The sequence below is a fragment of the Saimiri boliviensis genome, chromosome 11 (assembly GCF_048565385.1).
Source record: "Saimiri boliviensis isolate mSaiBol1 chromosome 11, mSaiBol1.pri, whole genome shotgun sequence".
NCBI lineage: Eukaryota > Metazoa > Chordata > Mammalia > Primates > Cebidae > Saimiri > Saimiri boliviensis.
The window spans coordinates 27,107,385-27,121,479 of NC_133459.1; the positions used below are offsets into that span (position 1 = coordinate 27,107,385).

General features: G+C 41.5%; 1 protein-coding gene across 15 annotated transcripts in view; it reads left to right on the forward strand.

Annotated features, from left to right (window-relative positions):
• PHACTR4 (phosphatase and actin regulator 4) overlaps positions 1–14,095 on the forward strand; it is a 124,137-nt gene that overhangs the window by 48,188 nt on the left and 61,854 nt on the right. For 2 of the 15 annotated variants that reach the window (XM_074380370.1, XM_039473899.2), the window contains exon 1: positions 6,883–13,823. The exons of the other annotated variants lie outside the window; for them this stretch is intronic. In XM_074380370.1, the coding sequence (XP_074236471.1) occupies positions 13,778–13,823 (46 nt within the window). In that variant the 5' untranslated portion in view covers positions 6,883–13,777. Of the gene's footprint in view, positions 1–6,882; positions 13,824–14,095 lie in introns of those variants that run through there. 15 annotated transcript variants of the gene reach the window in all.

Genomic DNA, 14,095 nt, shown 5'->3' on the forward strand with positions numbered 1-14,095 from the left:
TTAGGTGATCCTCCCACCCCAGCCTCCCAAAATATTGGGATTACAGGTGTGAGCCACTTTGCCCAGCCTAAAACTAGAGACTTCTTAACTACCTTAGAGAACCATAGATAAGGCTGGGCATGGCAGTTCATGCTTGTAATCCCAGCACTCTGGGAGGCGGGAGGATCCCTTGAGCCCAAGAGTTCAAGACCATCCAGGGGCAACGTAGCAGGACCTCATCTGAACAAAATGTAAAATAAGGTAGGCGTGGTGGCACATGCCTATAGTCCCAACTCAAGAGGCTGAGATGGGAGGACTGAGCCGGGGAGGTCGAGTCTACAGTGAGCCGTGATTGTGCCACTACATTCCAGCCTGGGTGGCAGAGCAAGATCCTGCCTCACATAAATAAATAAATATCATGCATGCTCATAAAACATACTTGTACATGGCTAATAATAATGCTTCAAGTAGCATAAATATGGTTTAAAAGTTACGTAAACTTACGCTTCAGTAATTTTGGGTTTCTCATGAAAGACTTCAGCTAGAGAGTTTTTTGTTGTATATCTAGGCTTATGGTATAGCAAAGAATGGAGACTCAGAGTCAGATTACTTAGATAAGAATCCTAACTTTGCCAGTTTTTAACATAGACCAGTTTACTCCTATGTTACTCAGCTTCTCATCTATAAAATGAAGATAATAAATACTGTCTTTGTCATAGACTTGTTGTAAGAATTAGACAAGTTAATATATGTAAAATACTTAGAACAATTGTTGGCATTATAATACATGTTCATTTCATGTTAGCTATTATTATTCATAGAGAATTGGGAGACAGAATACTTGGAAAGTTGAATTTAGTTTATTTTCTAAGTTTTAACTTTCTTCAAATCTTTTGTTAGAGTTACTCACACATAACAGAGTAGAGATAAATTTGAACTCAACATTGTTTTATTTATCTTCTAATTTTTCAGATAGCAGTTCTTACCACTTAGGGAAATGATCAGAAACCAGGAAACATAAATAAAGGAGAGAAGAAATAGAGACCAAAAATCAGCTTTGAGTGATTAAAAATTGGTAGTGCTGCAGTTCTGTCCTTCTAAGTGTTTCTCATAGGAACTAGAAAAGCAGAGCTGTTCTTATTTATTTGTTTATTTTATTTTTAAGACAGGGTCTCGCTTTGTTACCCAGGCTGGAGTAAAATGGTGTGAACAAAGCTCACTGCAGCTTTGACCTTCTAGGCTCAAGTGACCCTCCTGCCTCAGCCTCCTGTGTAGCTGGGACCACAGGCATATGCCAACACTCCGGACTTTGTTGCCCAGGCTGGTCTCCACCTCCTGAGCTCAAGTGATCTTCCCACCTCCGCCTTCCCAAGTGCTAAGATTATAGGTATGAGCCACCACAGCCAGCTGAAGAACTATTTTTATTTTATTTTATTATTTTATTTTTTCAAGATGGAGTCTCACTCTGTTGCCCAGGCTGGAATGCAGTGGCGCGATCTTGGCTCACTGCAACCTCTGCCTCCAGCGTTCAAGCATTTCTCCCTGCCTCAGCCTCCTGAGTAGCTGGGATTACAGATGCCCACCACCACACCCTGCAAATTTTTGTATTTTTTTAGTAGAGACGGGGTTTCACCATGTTGGCCAGGCTTGTCTCAAACTCGTGACCTCAGGTCGACCCACCTCAGCTTCCCAAACTGCTGGGATTATAGGAGTGAGCCACCACGCCCAGCTTTATTATTATTTTATTTATTTATCTTTTGTAATGGAGTTTCACTCTTGTTGCCCAGTCTGGAGTGCAATGGCATGATCTCAGCTCACTGCAACCTCTGCCTCCCCAGTTCAAGCAGTTCTACCTCAGCCTCCCGAGTAGTTGGGATTACAGGCATGCACCACCACACCCAGCTAATTTTTTTTTCTTTTTTTTTTCTTTTTTTTTTTTTTTAGTAGAGATGGGATTTCATTGTGTTGGCCAGGCTGGTCTTGAACTCCTGATCTTGTCATCCTCCCACCTCAGTCTCCCAAAGTGCTGGGGTTACAGGCGTGAGCCACTGCACCCAGCCCCAGCTGATTTTTATATTTTTAGTAGAGACAGGGTTTTACCGTGTTGATCAGGCTGGTCTCAAACTCCCGACCCCAGGTGATCTTGCCTTGGCCTCCCAAAGTTCTGGGATTAGAGGCATGAGCCACCACACCCAGCCTTGGTTTTTAATTTTTTATTTATTTATTTTGAGACAGAGTCTCACTCTGTCGCCCAGACTGGAGTGCATTGGCACAATCTTCAGTTCACTGCAGCCTCCGCCTCCCAGGGTCAAGCAGTTCTCCTGCCTCAGTGTCCTCAGTAGCTGGGACTACAGGCATGCACCACCACACACAGCTCATTTTTTGATTTTTAGTAGAGAAAGGGTTTCACCATGTTGGCCAGGCTGGTCTCAAACTCTTAACCTCAAGTGATCTGCCTGCCTTGGCCTCCCAAAGTTTTGGGATTACAGGGGTGAGCCACCAAACCTGACAACAAAGTGCTTTTGAATTACTGGCTTGAGCAGGTTTTATAGAAACACTAATCATCCTAGTTCTTCTACAGGAATTTTTATTGAGTCATAGTGTAACTAGGTGTTCATGACTCAGAATTTTTATTTAGTAGAGGATGAAGGCTATATTGTCCTGTACATATACTGGAAAACAATACTGTTTAAGGAGATTTCTTATTAGGAATTTGTGCATAACTTTTATAAATGTTAGAGCCAGCTATCATCAGACACATACTGTGTTCCCACTGGATATCTAGTGTTGGTAATACTCAGATTTTTTTCTCACTCTCTTAAAGTGAATTTGAGGGCCAGCTGAGTTAGGAAGAGTTGTGAAAAAGGGAGAAGGAAGATTAAGTGGCAGTGGCTAATAGTAATCTCTGAGTCACTAGTCAGTCACATGTTTCACAACTGTGATGTGGGCTCCTTGATTTCTGACTAGTTTCTACACATCATTGATACCTCTTGGTTCCTTAATAGATGTCAACTGGACTTTGTTTTTATGAATATTATATGATTTTATAAAGCACTCCTTGAGAGCCATAAAAAAAATAATAATAATAAGGTCCTTTGCATCAACATGGATACAGCTGGAGACCATTATCCTAAGCAAATTAATACAGAAACAGAAAGCCAGATGCAGCATATTCTCACTTGAAGTTAACCATTGGGTACACATGGACACAAAGATGGGAACAATAAACACTGGAGATTTCAAAATTGAGAGGGAAGGAGTGGGGGAAGGGTTGAAAAGCTACCTGTCCAGTCCTTAGTACTTCGTTAACTACTTGGGTGGTGGGATAATTAGAAGCCCTAACCTCAGCATCACACAGTATATCCATGCAACAAACATGTACATGTATCCTTTAAATCTAAAATAGAAAAAAATGTAATAATAAAGCACTTTAAAAAAAAAACGATTAAGGCTCCTTAATCACTTTTATTGTAACTTCTTAAAATCTACCTTCAGCTCATGAAAAAGTACCATTTGGAGTAGAAAGAATGGATGGCCAGTAAGATGGAAGTTGATTTTCAACTGATAACAAATGAATATACTCTCAATAGATCTTAAGATGAAATAGAAACCATTCCTGGGTTTCTTAGACTTTATTATTCTTAATGTAAGGTGTGGTGGTGTCTGCCTGTAATCCCACCTACTTCGAAGGCTGAGGCAGGAAGATCACTTCAGCCCAGGAGTTCAAGTTCAGCTTGGGCAACATAGCGAGATCCTGTTTCTAAAAAAAAATTAAGGCCGGGCGCGGTGGCTCAAGCCTGTAATCCCAGCACTTTGGGAGGCCGAGGCAGGTGGATCACGAGGTCAAGAGATTGAGACCATCCTGGTCAACATGGTGAAAACCCATCTCTACCAAAAATACAAAAAATTAGCTGGGCATGGTGATGCATGCCTGTAATCCCAGCTACTCAGGAGGCTGAGGCAGTAGAATTGCCTGAACCCAGGAGGCGGAGGTTGTGGTGAGCCGAGATCGTGCCGTTGCACTCCAGCCTGGGTAACAAGAGCGAAACTCCGTCTCAAAAAAAAAAAAAAATTAAAATTTTTAATTGTTATTAATACCCATAGCCTTTAACTTAGCGTTATTAGAAAAGTCATAGTAATTTACTTTTTAAAGAATGACTATCAAAGATTGTGGAATATGGCCAGACAGTGTCTCATGCCTGTAATCCTAGCACTTTGGGAGGCTGAGGCGGGTGGATCACTTCAGTTCAGGAATTTGAGACCCGCCTGGCCAACATGGCAAAAAAAAAAAAAAAAAAAAAAAAAAAAAAAAAAAAAAAAAATTAGGCCAGGTGACGTGGCTCATGCCTGTAATCCCAGCACTTTGGGAGTCCAAGGTGGGCGGATCACGAGGTCAGGAGTTCGAGACCAACCTGGCCAATATGGTGAAACCTCATCTCTACTAAAAATATAAAAATTAGCCGGACATGGTAACACATGTTTGTAGTCCCAGCTGCTCAGGAGGCTGAGGCAGGAGAATTGCTTGAACCCAGGAGCTGGAGGTTGCAGTGGGCTGAGATTGCACCACTGCACTCCAGCCTGGCAACAGAGGGAAATTCCATCTCAAAAAACAAAAAAATCAAAACAAAAAAAATTAGCCAGGCATGGTGGTGCATGCTTGTAATCCCATCTACTTGGGAGGCTGAGGCAGGAGAATTACTTGAACCCCGTAGGGGGAGGTTGCAGTGAGCTGAGATCGTACCATTGCACTCCAGCCTGGGTGACAGAGTGAGACTCCATCTCAAAAAAAAAGAAGTGAGGTCTCAGCAGAACTTTTTATTTATTCTCCCAGCAAACTCAGGATAACCTAGTCATCCTTGGCAATTCGTCATTCCCCCAATTTCCCATGAGTCTGTTACCTCTACAACACTGCATTCCACCCTAGGTGACAGAGCAAGACTCCTTCTCAAAAAAAAAAAAAAAAAAAGTTTGTGAATATAAATAGTCCAGTACTTGAAACTAAATAAAATGAAACTTTTGTATAGCTGTGGAGATTTCTTCAGAGTATACTACCAATAGTATTTGGCATTATGAAAAACAAATACCACATGCTGATAAAACCTGGAATTGGTTCTTTAGGATGTTCTTTTATTACTAGAATTTTTTTTTTTTTTTTTTTTTTTTTTTTAAATAAAGACAAGATCTGCCCCCACTGGTCTCAAACTCCTGGGCTCAAGCAGTCCTCTCACCTTAGCCTCCCAAAGTGCTGGAGTTACATTAATGAGCCTGGACTGCATCTGGCCTGGACGACTTTGGAGTAGACTTTAAAAATTCTTTAACTGGCAGCCGGGCGCGGTGGCTCAAGCCTGTAATCCCAGCACTTTGGGAGGCCGAGGCGGGTGGATCACGAGGTCAAGAAATCGAGACCATCCTGGTGAATATGGTGAAACCCCGTCTCTACTAAAAAAAAAAAATACAAAAAATTAGCTGGGCATGGTGGCATAGGCCTGTAATCCCAGCTACTCAGGAGGCTGAGGCAGGAGAATTGCCTGAACCCAGGAGGCGGAGGTTGCGGTGAGCCATGATCATGCCATTGCACTCCAGCCTGGGAATCAAGAGTGAAACTCCATCTCAAAAAAAAAAAAAAAAAGAATAAATACATCATGGGCCCTGCCCACAAGGAGTTTCTAGCTTAATTGAGAAGTCTGAAGATTACTGCAGTTCAGGGTGGTATGCTTTATAACAGAGTATGAGTACTTAGGCTGTATACAAACACATATTGGTGGGTGTAAGTGCATCTAGCTTGATCCTGAGGTCAGAGAAAAAAAAAATTTGGTGATATGTCCAGAAAAACCACAGTTATAATCAATTCTTTTTTTCTTTCTTTTTTTTTTTTTTTGAGATGAAGTCTCATTTTTATCGCCTAGGCTCGAGTGCAGTGGCATGACCTTGGCTCACTGCAACCTCCGTCTTCCGGGTTCAAGCAATTCTGTCTCAGCCTCCCGAGTAGCTAGGACTACAGGCGCCTGCCACCATGCCCAGCTAATTTTTGTGTTTTTTTTAAATGGCAGAAACGAGGTTTCACCTTGTTGGTCAGGCTAGTCTTGAACTCCCCTCCTATGACTGATTCTTTCAGATTTTAGATATTACTACATTTGAGATGTTTTCTCTTGCCAGGAACCTGTAGTTCACACCTATAATCCCAGCACTTTGGGAGGCTGAAGCAGGAGGATTGCTTGAAGCTAGAAGTTATAGATTAGCATGAACAACATAAAGAGACTGACTCTACAAAAAAAAATTTTTTTAAGCCATGAGTGGTGATGTGCAACTGTAGTCTTAGCTACTTGGGAGGCCAAGGCAGGAGGATTGCTTAGCCCAGGACTTTGAAACTGCAGTGAGCTGTGATCACACCCTGCATTCCAGCCCAGACAACAGAGCAAAACTCTAGCTAAAAATAAAATAAAAATTTCCCTGAACTCAGGACAAAGCTAGACACACACCCACCAATGTGTGTTTACATAGTGTCTGAGTATTCATACTCTGTTATAAATCCTGTTTTCTTTTTTTGAAAAAGAATTTCACTCTGTCCTGCCCAGGCTGGAGTGCAGTGGCTCAATCTTGGCTCACTGCAACCTCTGCCTCCCGGGTTCAAGTGATTTTCCTGCCTCAGCCTCCTAAGTAGCTGGGATTACAGGCATGCACTGCCATGCCTGGATAATTTGTGTATTCTTTTTTTTTTTGAGATGGAGTTTCGCTCTTGTTACCCAGACTGGAGTGCAATGGCGCGATCTCGGCTCACCGCAACCTCCGCCTCCTGGGTTCAGGCAATTCTCCTGCCTCAGCCTCCTGAGTAGCTGGGATTACAGGCACGCGCCACCATGCCCAGCTAATTTTTTGTATTTTTAGTAGAGACGGGGTTTCACCTTGTTGACCAGGATGGTCTCGATCTCTTGACCTCGTGATCCACCCGCCTCAGCCTCCCAAAGTGCTGGGATTACAGGCTTGAGCCACCGCGCCTGGCAATTTGTGTATTCTTAATAGAGACGAGGTTTTGCCATGTTGTCCAGGCTGGTCTCAAACTCCTGACCTCAAGTGATCCACCTGCCTTGGCTTCCAAAAGTGCTGAGATTACAGATGCGAGCCACCATGCCTAGCCTAAATCCTGTTTTCTTGAGTTGTAAGCACCTTATGGGCAAAAATTGTTGTTTTTAGCACCAGTATAGTGCTGGGCACACAATTAGGGTTCAGGGAATCTTTAGGAGAATTCTGCTTGAGTGATTAAGGAAAGGCCCCTGCAGAGGTGATAACATTTGAACCAGTTCATCTTTTTGTGTGTATAATTTTTTTCTTTTTTGAGATTCGGTCTCCCTGTCTCCCAGGCTGGAGTTCAGTGGCCCAATCACAGCTGACTGCAGCCTCAACTTCAGCCAGTTCTTAATGGATGAGTAGGAATTTCCCAAATGGATCTGGGAAAGAAATTCCTGGCCAAGGGAGCAATTTGTGTAAGTAGTTGAGACGATGAAGAGTTTGCAGACGACTAGCAAGGCTTTCTAATTTCCATATGTAGTTTGAGGCACATTTAAATTCCACATATCAATTGTAGGATGTTACCTCCCATGACTATCCAGTGCCAGCCAACCTAGAGTAGCTCATGGGGTAAAGAAAAGAAAGCTGCTCTTTCCCCAGATTATATATTTGGAAGTTGAAGATTAGTCTTTGATGTGAATATGTATTTGTGTGATTTGTTAGTAATTTCTGTTGGTCATCCTGTCCTAGAGGAAAGTGACTTCTTCCTAACCTCACTGGAGTTTTACCTCCCTGAGACATCTCAGGTCATAAGAAAGAAGTATGCTGAATTAAGCTGAGGGAGCTGTAATTAAAATAGTCAAGAGCTTATTTTCCTAGGTAATCCAATTTGTATTCATACTTCAGCATAAAAGTACATTTAATTTACAGCTTTATACTCTTGAGATTGATCTTATAAACTTTATTAAACATATAAACATGGGTCCAGGTGCAGTGGCTAACCACTGTAATCCCAGCACTTTGGGAGGCTGAGGTGGGCAGATCACCTGAGGTCAGGAATTTGAGACCAGCCTGGCCAACATGGTGAAACCCTGTCTCTAATACAGAATTAGCTGAGCCTGGTGGCAGGCGCTTTTAATCCCAGCTACTTGGGAGGCTGAGGCAGGAGAATTGCTTGAAACCAGGAGGTGGAGGTTGCAGTGAGCCAAGATCGCACCATTGTACTTGAGCCTGTGAGACAAGAACAAAACTCTGTCTCAAATAATAATAATAATAATAAAATTTCAACCAGCAAGAGAAGGAATTAGATACACTTAGAGATCATGGTTTTCAAATGAAAATACAGACTCTCACTACAAGTTAATTCACTATAATACAATTTTTATGGTGAATTTAAAACACCAAGGCCGGGCGCGGTGGCTCACGCCTGAAATCCCAGCACTTTGGGAGGCCGAGGCGGGTGGATCACGAGGTCAAGAAATCGAGACCATCCTGGTCAACATGGTGAAACCCCGTCTCTACTAAAAATACAAAAAATTAGCTGGGCATGGTGGCGCGTGCCTGTAATCCCAGCTACTCAGGAGGCTGAGGCAGGAGAATTGCCTGAACCCGGGAGGCGGAGGTTGCGGTGAGCCGAGATCACACCATTGCACTCCAGCCTGGGTAACAAGAGCGAAACTCCGTCTCAAAAAAAGAAAAAAAAAAAAAAACCACCAAGCACATTCCAAAAAAAACTCTGGCTCAGACACAAACAGTGAAAGCCTGCTGTGATCTCAGTCTGTCTTTAGTAATGAAGCCCAATGACTAACATATAAGAAGACAATTCAAATTATAGTTTGTTCAGAAAAAGGAGGATAAAGTCTTCCTCAACTTCTGGATGGAACCTAGGAAAGATATTCTACAATGTCTTACTGCTTGTAAACAATTTTAACAAATTAGCACTAGCTTAATGGAGGGAAGGAACAATTCATGGCCTACTAATGAGAAATTCAATTCAGATTTATGCAGTCTGCTTTGGAGCAACTTGTGCTGTTAGCTGATGATCTTAAGTTTCTCTGTTGAGCATTATCTGTGGAACTCTCCAAATCTAGGCTTTTAGGAAAAGAATATCTTTGGTATGCCCAGCAATTTATAGGCGATACATGGTAATTAGAAACAGTTCTTCAATAAAACAAGAAAGGCTTGGGTGAGGTGCAGTGGCGCATGCCTGTAATCCCAGCATCTTGGGAAGCTAAGGCTAAAGGATCTCCCTTTATTTATTTATTTATTTTTAAAGTACAACTTTAAATTTTTCTCCCACTAGGTCTTCCCAGGGAGGGTCTCTTGAGGCCAGGAGTTTGGGCCCAGACCCTGTCTCTAAAGAAAAATTTAAGAATTAGCTGGGTGGGTGGCACATGCCTGAAGTTCTAGCTACACAGGAGGCTGAGGGGGGAAGATTTCCTTAGGCCAGAAGTTACGGTGAGCTATGATTGCACCATTGCACTCCAGCCCAAGTGACCAAAGCAAGACTCTGTCTCTAAAAAAAAATAAAAATAAAAAAAAGGCTCTCGTTAGAGGGCTTTAAGTGCTGTCTCAATCTCAATGGTAGCTTCAATTCCTTTGTCTATTAAATCTTATTTTTCTAACATGTTAATTTTTTTTGAGGCAGGGTCTCACTCTGTCCTCCCTGCTGGAGTACAATGGCACCATCTCAGCTCACTGCAACCTCTGCTTCCTGGGCTCAAACAATCCTTCTGCCTCAGCCTCCCAAGTAGCTGGGATTACTGGCATGTGCCGACATGCCTGGCTAATTTTTGTGTTTTGGTTTTTTTTAGAGTCAGGGTTTCACAATGTTGCCCAGGCTGGTCTTGAACTTCTGGATTCAAGTGATTTGCCTCCCTTGGCCTCCCAAAGTCCTAGGACTAGAAGTGTGAGCCACTGCACCCGACCTAAGGTTTCTTGACCTTTCCCTAAATAAAATAGGAAAAGAATCACAAATTTTAATTCTACTACTTCCCTTTGAGGCACTAAGCTGTAAAGAAAAAGTACTCTAAAAAGGGAGTTATCTTATTAGCTAACAAATAACAAGAGATAGCTGTCTACTTCTTACAAAGTTAAAGTCAGACTTCCTTTTACATTTCTAAAACATAATACGTGGAAAATTAAAGTGAACTCAAGGCTTTATTGTTGATTTTAATGCCATTAGTGTGCCAGTATCGTCCTACCTTTCTGCTTGTCTGCTTACCAATTAGCACAGAGTAAATACTGATTGTTAGAAGCAAAATGAAACACGATGGTCAGGCAACATGTAGTGTCTTGGCACATAAGTAATAGACTTAGCATTTCTTTCCTTCTTTTTTTTTTTTTTTGAGACAGAAACTTGCCCTGTTGCCCAGGCTGAAGTGCAATGGCACAATCTTGGCTCACTGCAACCTCTGCCTTCCAGGTTCAAGCGATTCTCCTGCCTCAGCCTCCTGAGTAGCCGGTATTACAGGTGCCAGCCACCACACCCGGCTAATTTTTGTATTTTTAGTAGAGACGGGGGTTTCACCACATTGGCTAGGGTGTTCTTTCTCAAACTCCTGACCTCAGGTGATCTGCCTGCCTTGGCCTCCCAAAGTCCTGGGATAACAGGAGTGAGCCACTGTGCCAGGCCTAGACTTAGCTTTTTTTTTTTTTTTTTGAGACAGTCTTGCTCTGTCACCCAGGCTGGAGTGCAATGGCGTGATCTCTCAGCTCACCACAACGTCCACCCCTCAGGTTCAAGCGATTCTCCTGCCTCAGCCTCCTGAGTAGCTGAGATTGGGATTACAGGTACCCACCACCACGCCTGGCTAACTTTTGTATTTTTAGTAGACACGGAGTTTCACCATGTTGGTCAGGCTTGTCTTGAACTCCTGACCTCAGGTGATCTACCCACCTTGGCCTCCTGTAGTGCTGGGATTACAGGCGGCCTCCTAAAGTGCTGGGATTACAGGCGTGAGCCACCACGCCCAGCCTTGCACTAGTAATTATTGTTGTATATCTTTATAACATTAGAAAACTGAGACTTAGAGAGGTGAAGTAACTTGCCTAGTGTTAACACTTAATGAGTGGTAGAGCTGGAATTAAAATTTCAATCTGACTCCAAAGCTCATGCTCTTAAGCAATATGCTATATTGGCTCCATGATGACGATGATGGTGATAACAATGTTGTTAATTAGAGTGTGTTGAGCACCTCCTGAGTGCCAAGCAATACATTTGCCACCTTTTGTATTCTCATTTTGCAACAGTGGAAACTGCTTATGCTCATGGTCTGATTTTAGGCTAATATATATAAGTACCTAGGTTCCCAAGTATTGGCATTATTAATTGAATTGTAGTTTCAGTGCATTTTTCCTTTTACTCTCTTTCCTATATGGTCAATATCTTAATGTTTTTTTTAATTACTACCAATTAATATTGGTAGTAACTTAATGTTGTCTGAATGTTTCTGTATTTTTTTCCCTTACTGATGCCTTAGCATTGACGTTTTCTTACTTGTTACCTTTGCTGTTTTTGTTTTTGTTTTTTTTTCTCTATCAAAAGCAGATAATGGGGCTAAGATAATAAGAGAGAAGAGAATGTACCAAGGACAGGCTAAGTAAGAGACAGTTCAGATGCTAGAAATCTTTCTGGGATCTCAGTTTGGAGAACAAAGATTTAAATGAAAATTTCTATTTTTTGTAGCTGTCTTTTTTAAAACAATTATTTTAATTTTTTTCTTTTTTTTTAGAGATAGGGCTCACTATGTTGCCGAGGCTGGACTCAAACTCTTGGGGTCCAGTGATCTTCCCAACCTTAGCCTCCTGAGTAGCTGAGACTACAGGTGCACACCACTGCACCCAGGGTTAGCTGTCTTTTATTGAATGAATATTAGGGCTTTGGTACTTACCGGCTTGGTGATAAAAGATACAGGATTTGACCTTACTATCCATAGTTTTCTTATCTGAAAATAGGGTAAATAAATATACCTCCAATGCATGATTAGTTGTGGTGATGATTAAATGCAGTAACTAATATAAAACTCCTTAATACAGTAATCAAAATTGTTAGCTTCCTCTTTTACCTTTAGATGTTAGCGGAATAATCCAGGTTATGTGGAGGATATGTTAAGGTTGTGTTATGTGTGGGTTTTTTTTACATTTAGAAAATTTATGGTAGTATACTAAATAAAAATTTATTAAGCTATATCCTTAATATTTATGTACTTGGCTGTATTTAAGTTAGTTATGGATAAAAAAGGAAAAATCAGTGTGCAAATTGGACCTTCATTTGCTGCATGTGATTAGCTGATATTTCCATGTATTATGCCCAGCATATAGGGCTGGCTACTCCCTGTATTTTTTTATTCCCCAAGATCATATGGAGATTATTGAATTTTAGCAGGAAGAGAACTATTATATAATACCTTCGAAATATTTATTTCAAGCTTATTGTTTTAGTAAACAGATTTTCAGAAATACTTGTTTGTATTCTCAGAAAAGATATATTCAATCCTAAAATATTGTTTCTAATGTTATTAATTCCCAGTACATAGATTGCACCCTGCTTTGGGCATGCCCACCTACAGGTAGGAAATAAAATTTTAAAATAAGCAGCATGTCTTAGTCTGTTCAGGCTGCTATAACAGAATACTATAGACTGGGGGTCTTAAACAACAAACATTTCTTTCTTTCTTTTACTTATTTTTGAGACAGGGTCTTGCATTGTTGCCTAGGCTGGAGTGCAATGGTGTAATCACAGCTCACAACTCACCTCCTGTGCTCAAGCAATCCTCCCACCTAACCTCCCCTCCTTCCATTAGCTGGGGCTACTGGTACATGCCACCTTGCCTGGCTGATTTTTAAATTTCTTGTAGAGACAGAGTCTCATTATGTTGTCCATGCTGATCTTGAACTCCTGGGCTTAAGTAATCCTTCAAGCTCGGCCTCCAAAGTGCTGGGATTAAAGGCAAGAGCCACCACGCCCAGCCACATTTCTTTCTAACAGTTCTGGATACTGGGAAGTCCAAGATCAAGGGGCCAGGAGATTGGGTATCTGTGAGGGTCTTCCTGATTTTCAGACAGTTGTCTTGCATGCGCTCACATGATGGAAAGAGAGAGCTCTCTGGGTCCTTTTTGATAAGGTACTAATCCTATTAGTGTGGGCTTTACCCTCAATGACTTAATTATCTCCCAGATAACCCACTTCCTATCACTATCATCTTGGAGGTTAGAATTTCAATATGTAAATTGTAAAGGGACACAAACATTCAGTCCATAACACAGTGAAATCTGATACTTTTTAGGTAAACTTGTGTCTAAAACATACCTTTGAATGGGCTACTGGTCCTATTAGCCTTTTACTCATAACCATCCTGGTGATTACATTTGGCATGCTCTTGAGCAGGCTCCCTTTCTTCTGTGACTCAGAGGTTGGAGAGTTCCAACCAAACTCAAAGTCAGGAACAGGGGGTGTGGACTTTTGAGATATGCCAGTCAGCAGCTAGAATGTTGTTGGCAGTCTCCTCCCCTTCCTGCGCTTCAGCTCTACACAGTGTGCATTCTGGAATGACAGGCATTTCTGTGTGAAGAGAGCCAGTGTGAAGACAGTTTTGTAAGAACTACAAGTGCCTAGGCTGTATGGGAAACAGAAACTTCAGCAGATGAACTGACTTCATGCCCTTTCCTGATGTTTGGCAGTGACACTGAGAGAGGATTGTATGTCCCCTCTTTATGTGGATTTATCTTTTAAGAAAAGTTTGCTTTTGTCCGGGACAGTTTGTTGTCGTGAAATACATCAGACAATATAATCATGGGGCAAGCTGATGTCTCCAGACCGGTAAATCCAGATGCAGTTGGTGAGTAATAGAAGGCAGAGAAATAGAAAATCTTGACAGAAGCAAGACAGATTTACAGGTGAACTTGAGTATTTACGCGAAGTTAAACACGAGAATGTTGATGATCCTAACTTTGGAATGTTTATGTTTGTGAGGAATGAATGAAGTCATGCAGAGCATTTCGAGAAACTTAAAAAAATTAAGTTTTTTAAAAGTAAAAACTTAAATTCAGTTTATTAACTTGTCACTCACAGTTTTGTTTTACTTGATCTCTTTGAAGTGTTTTATATCAT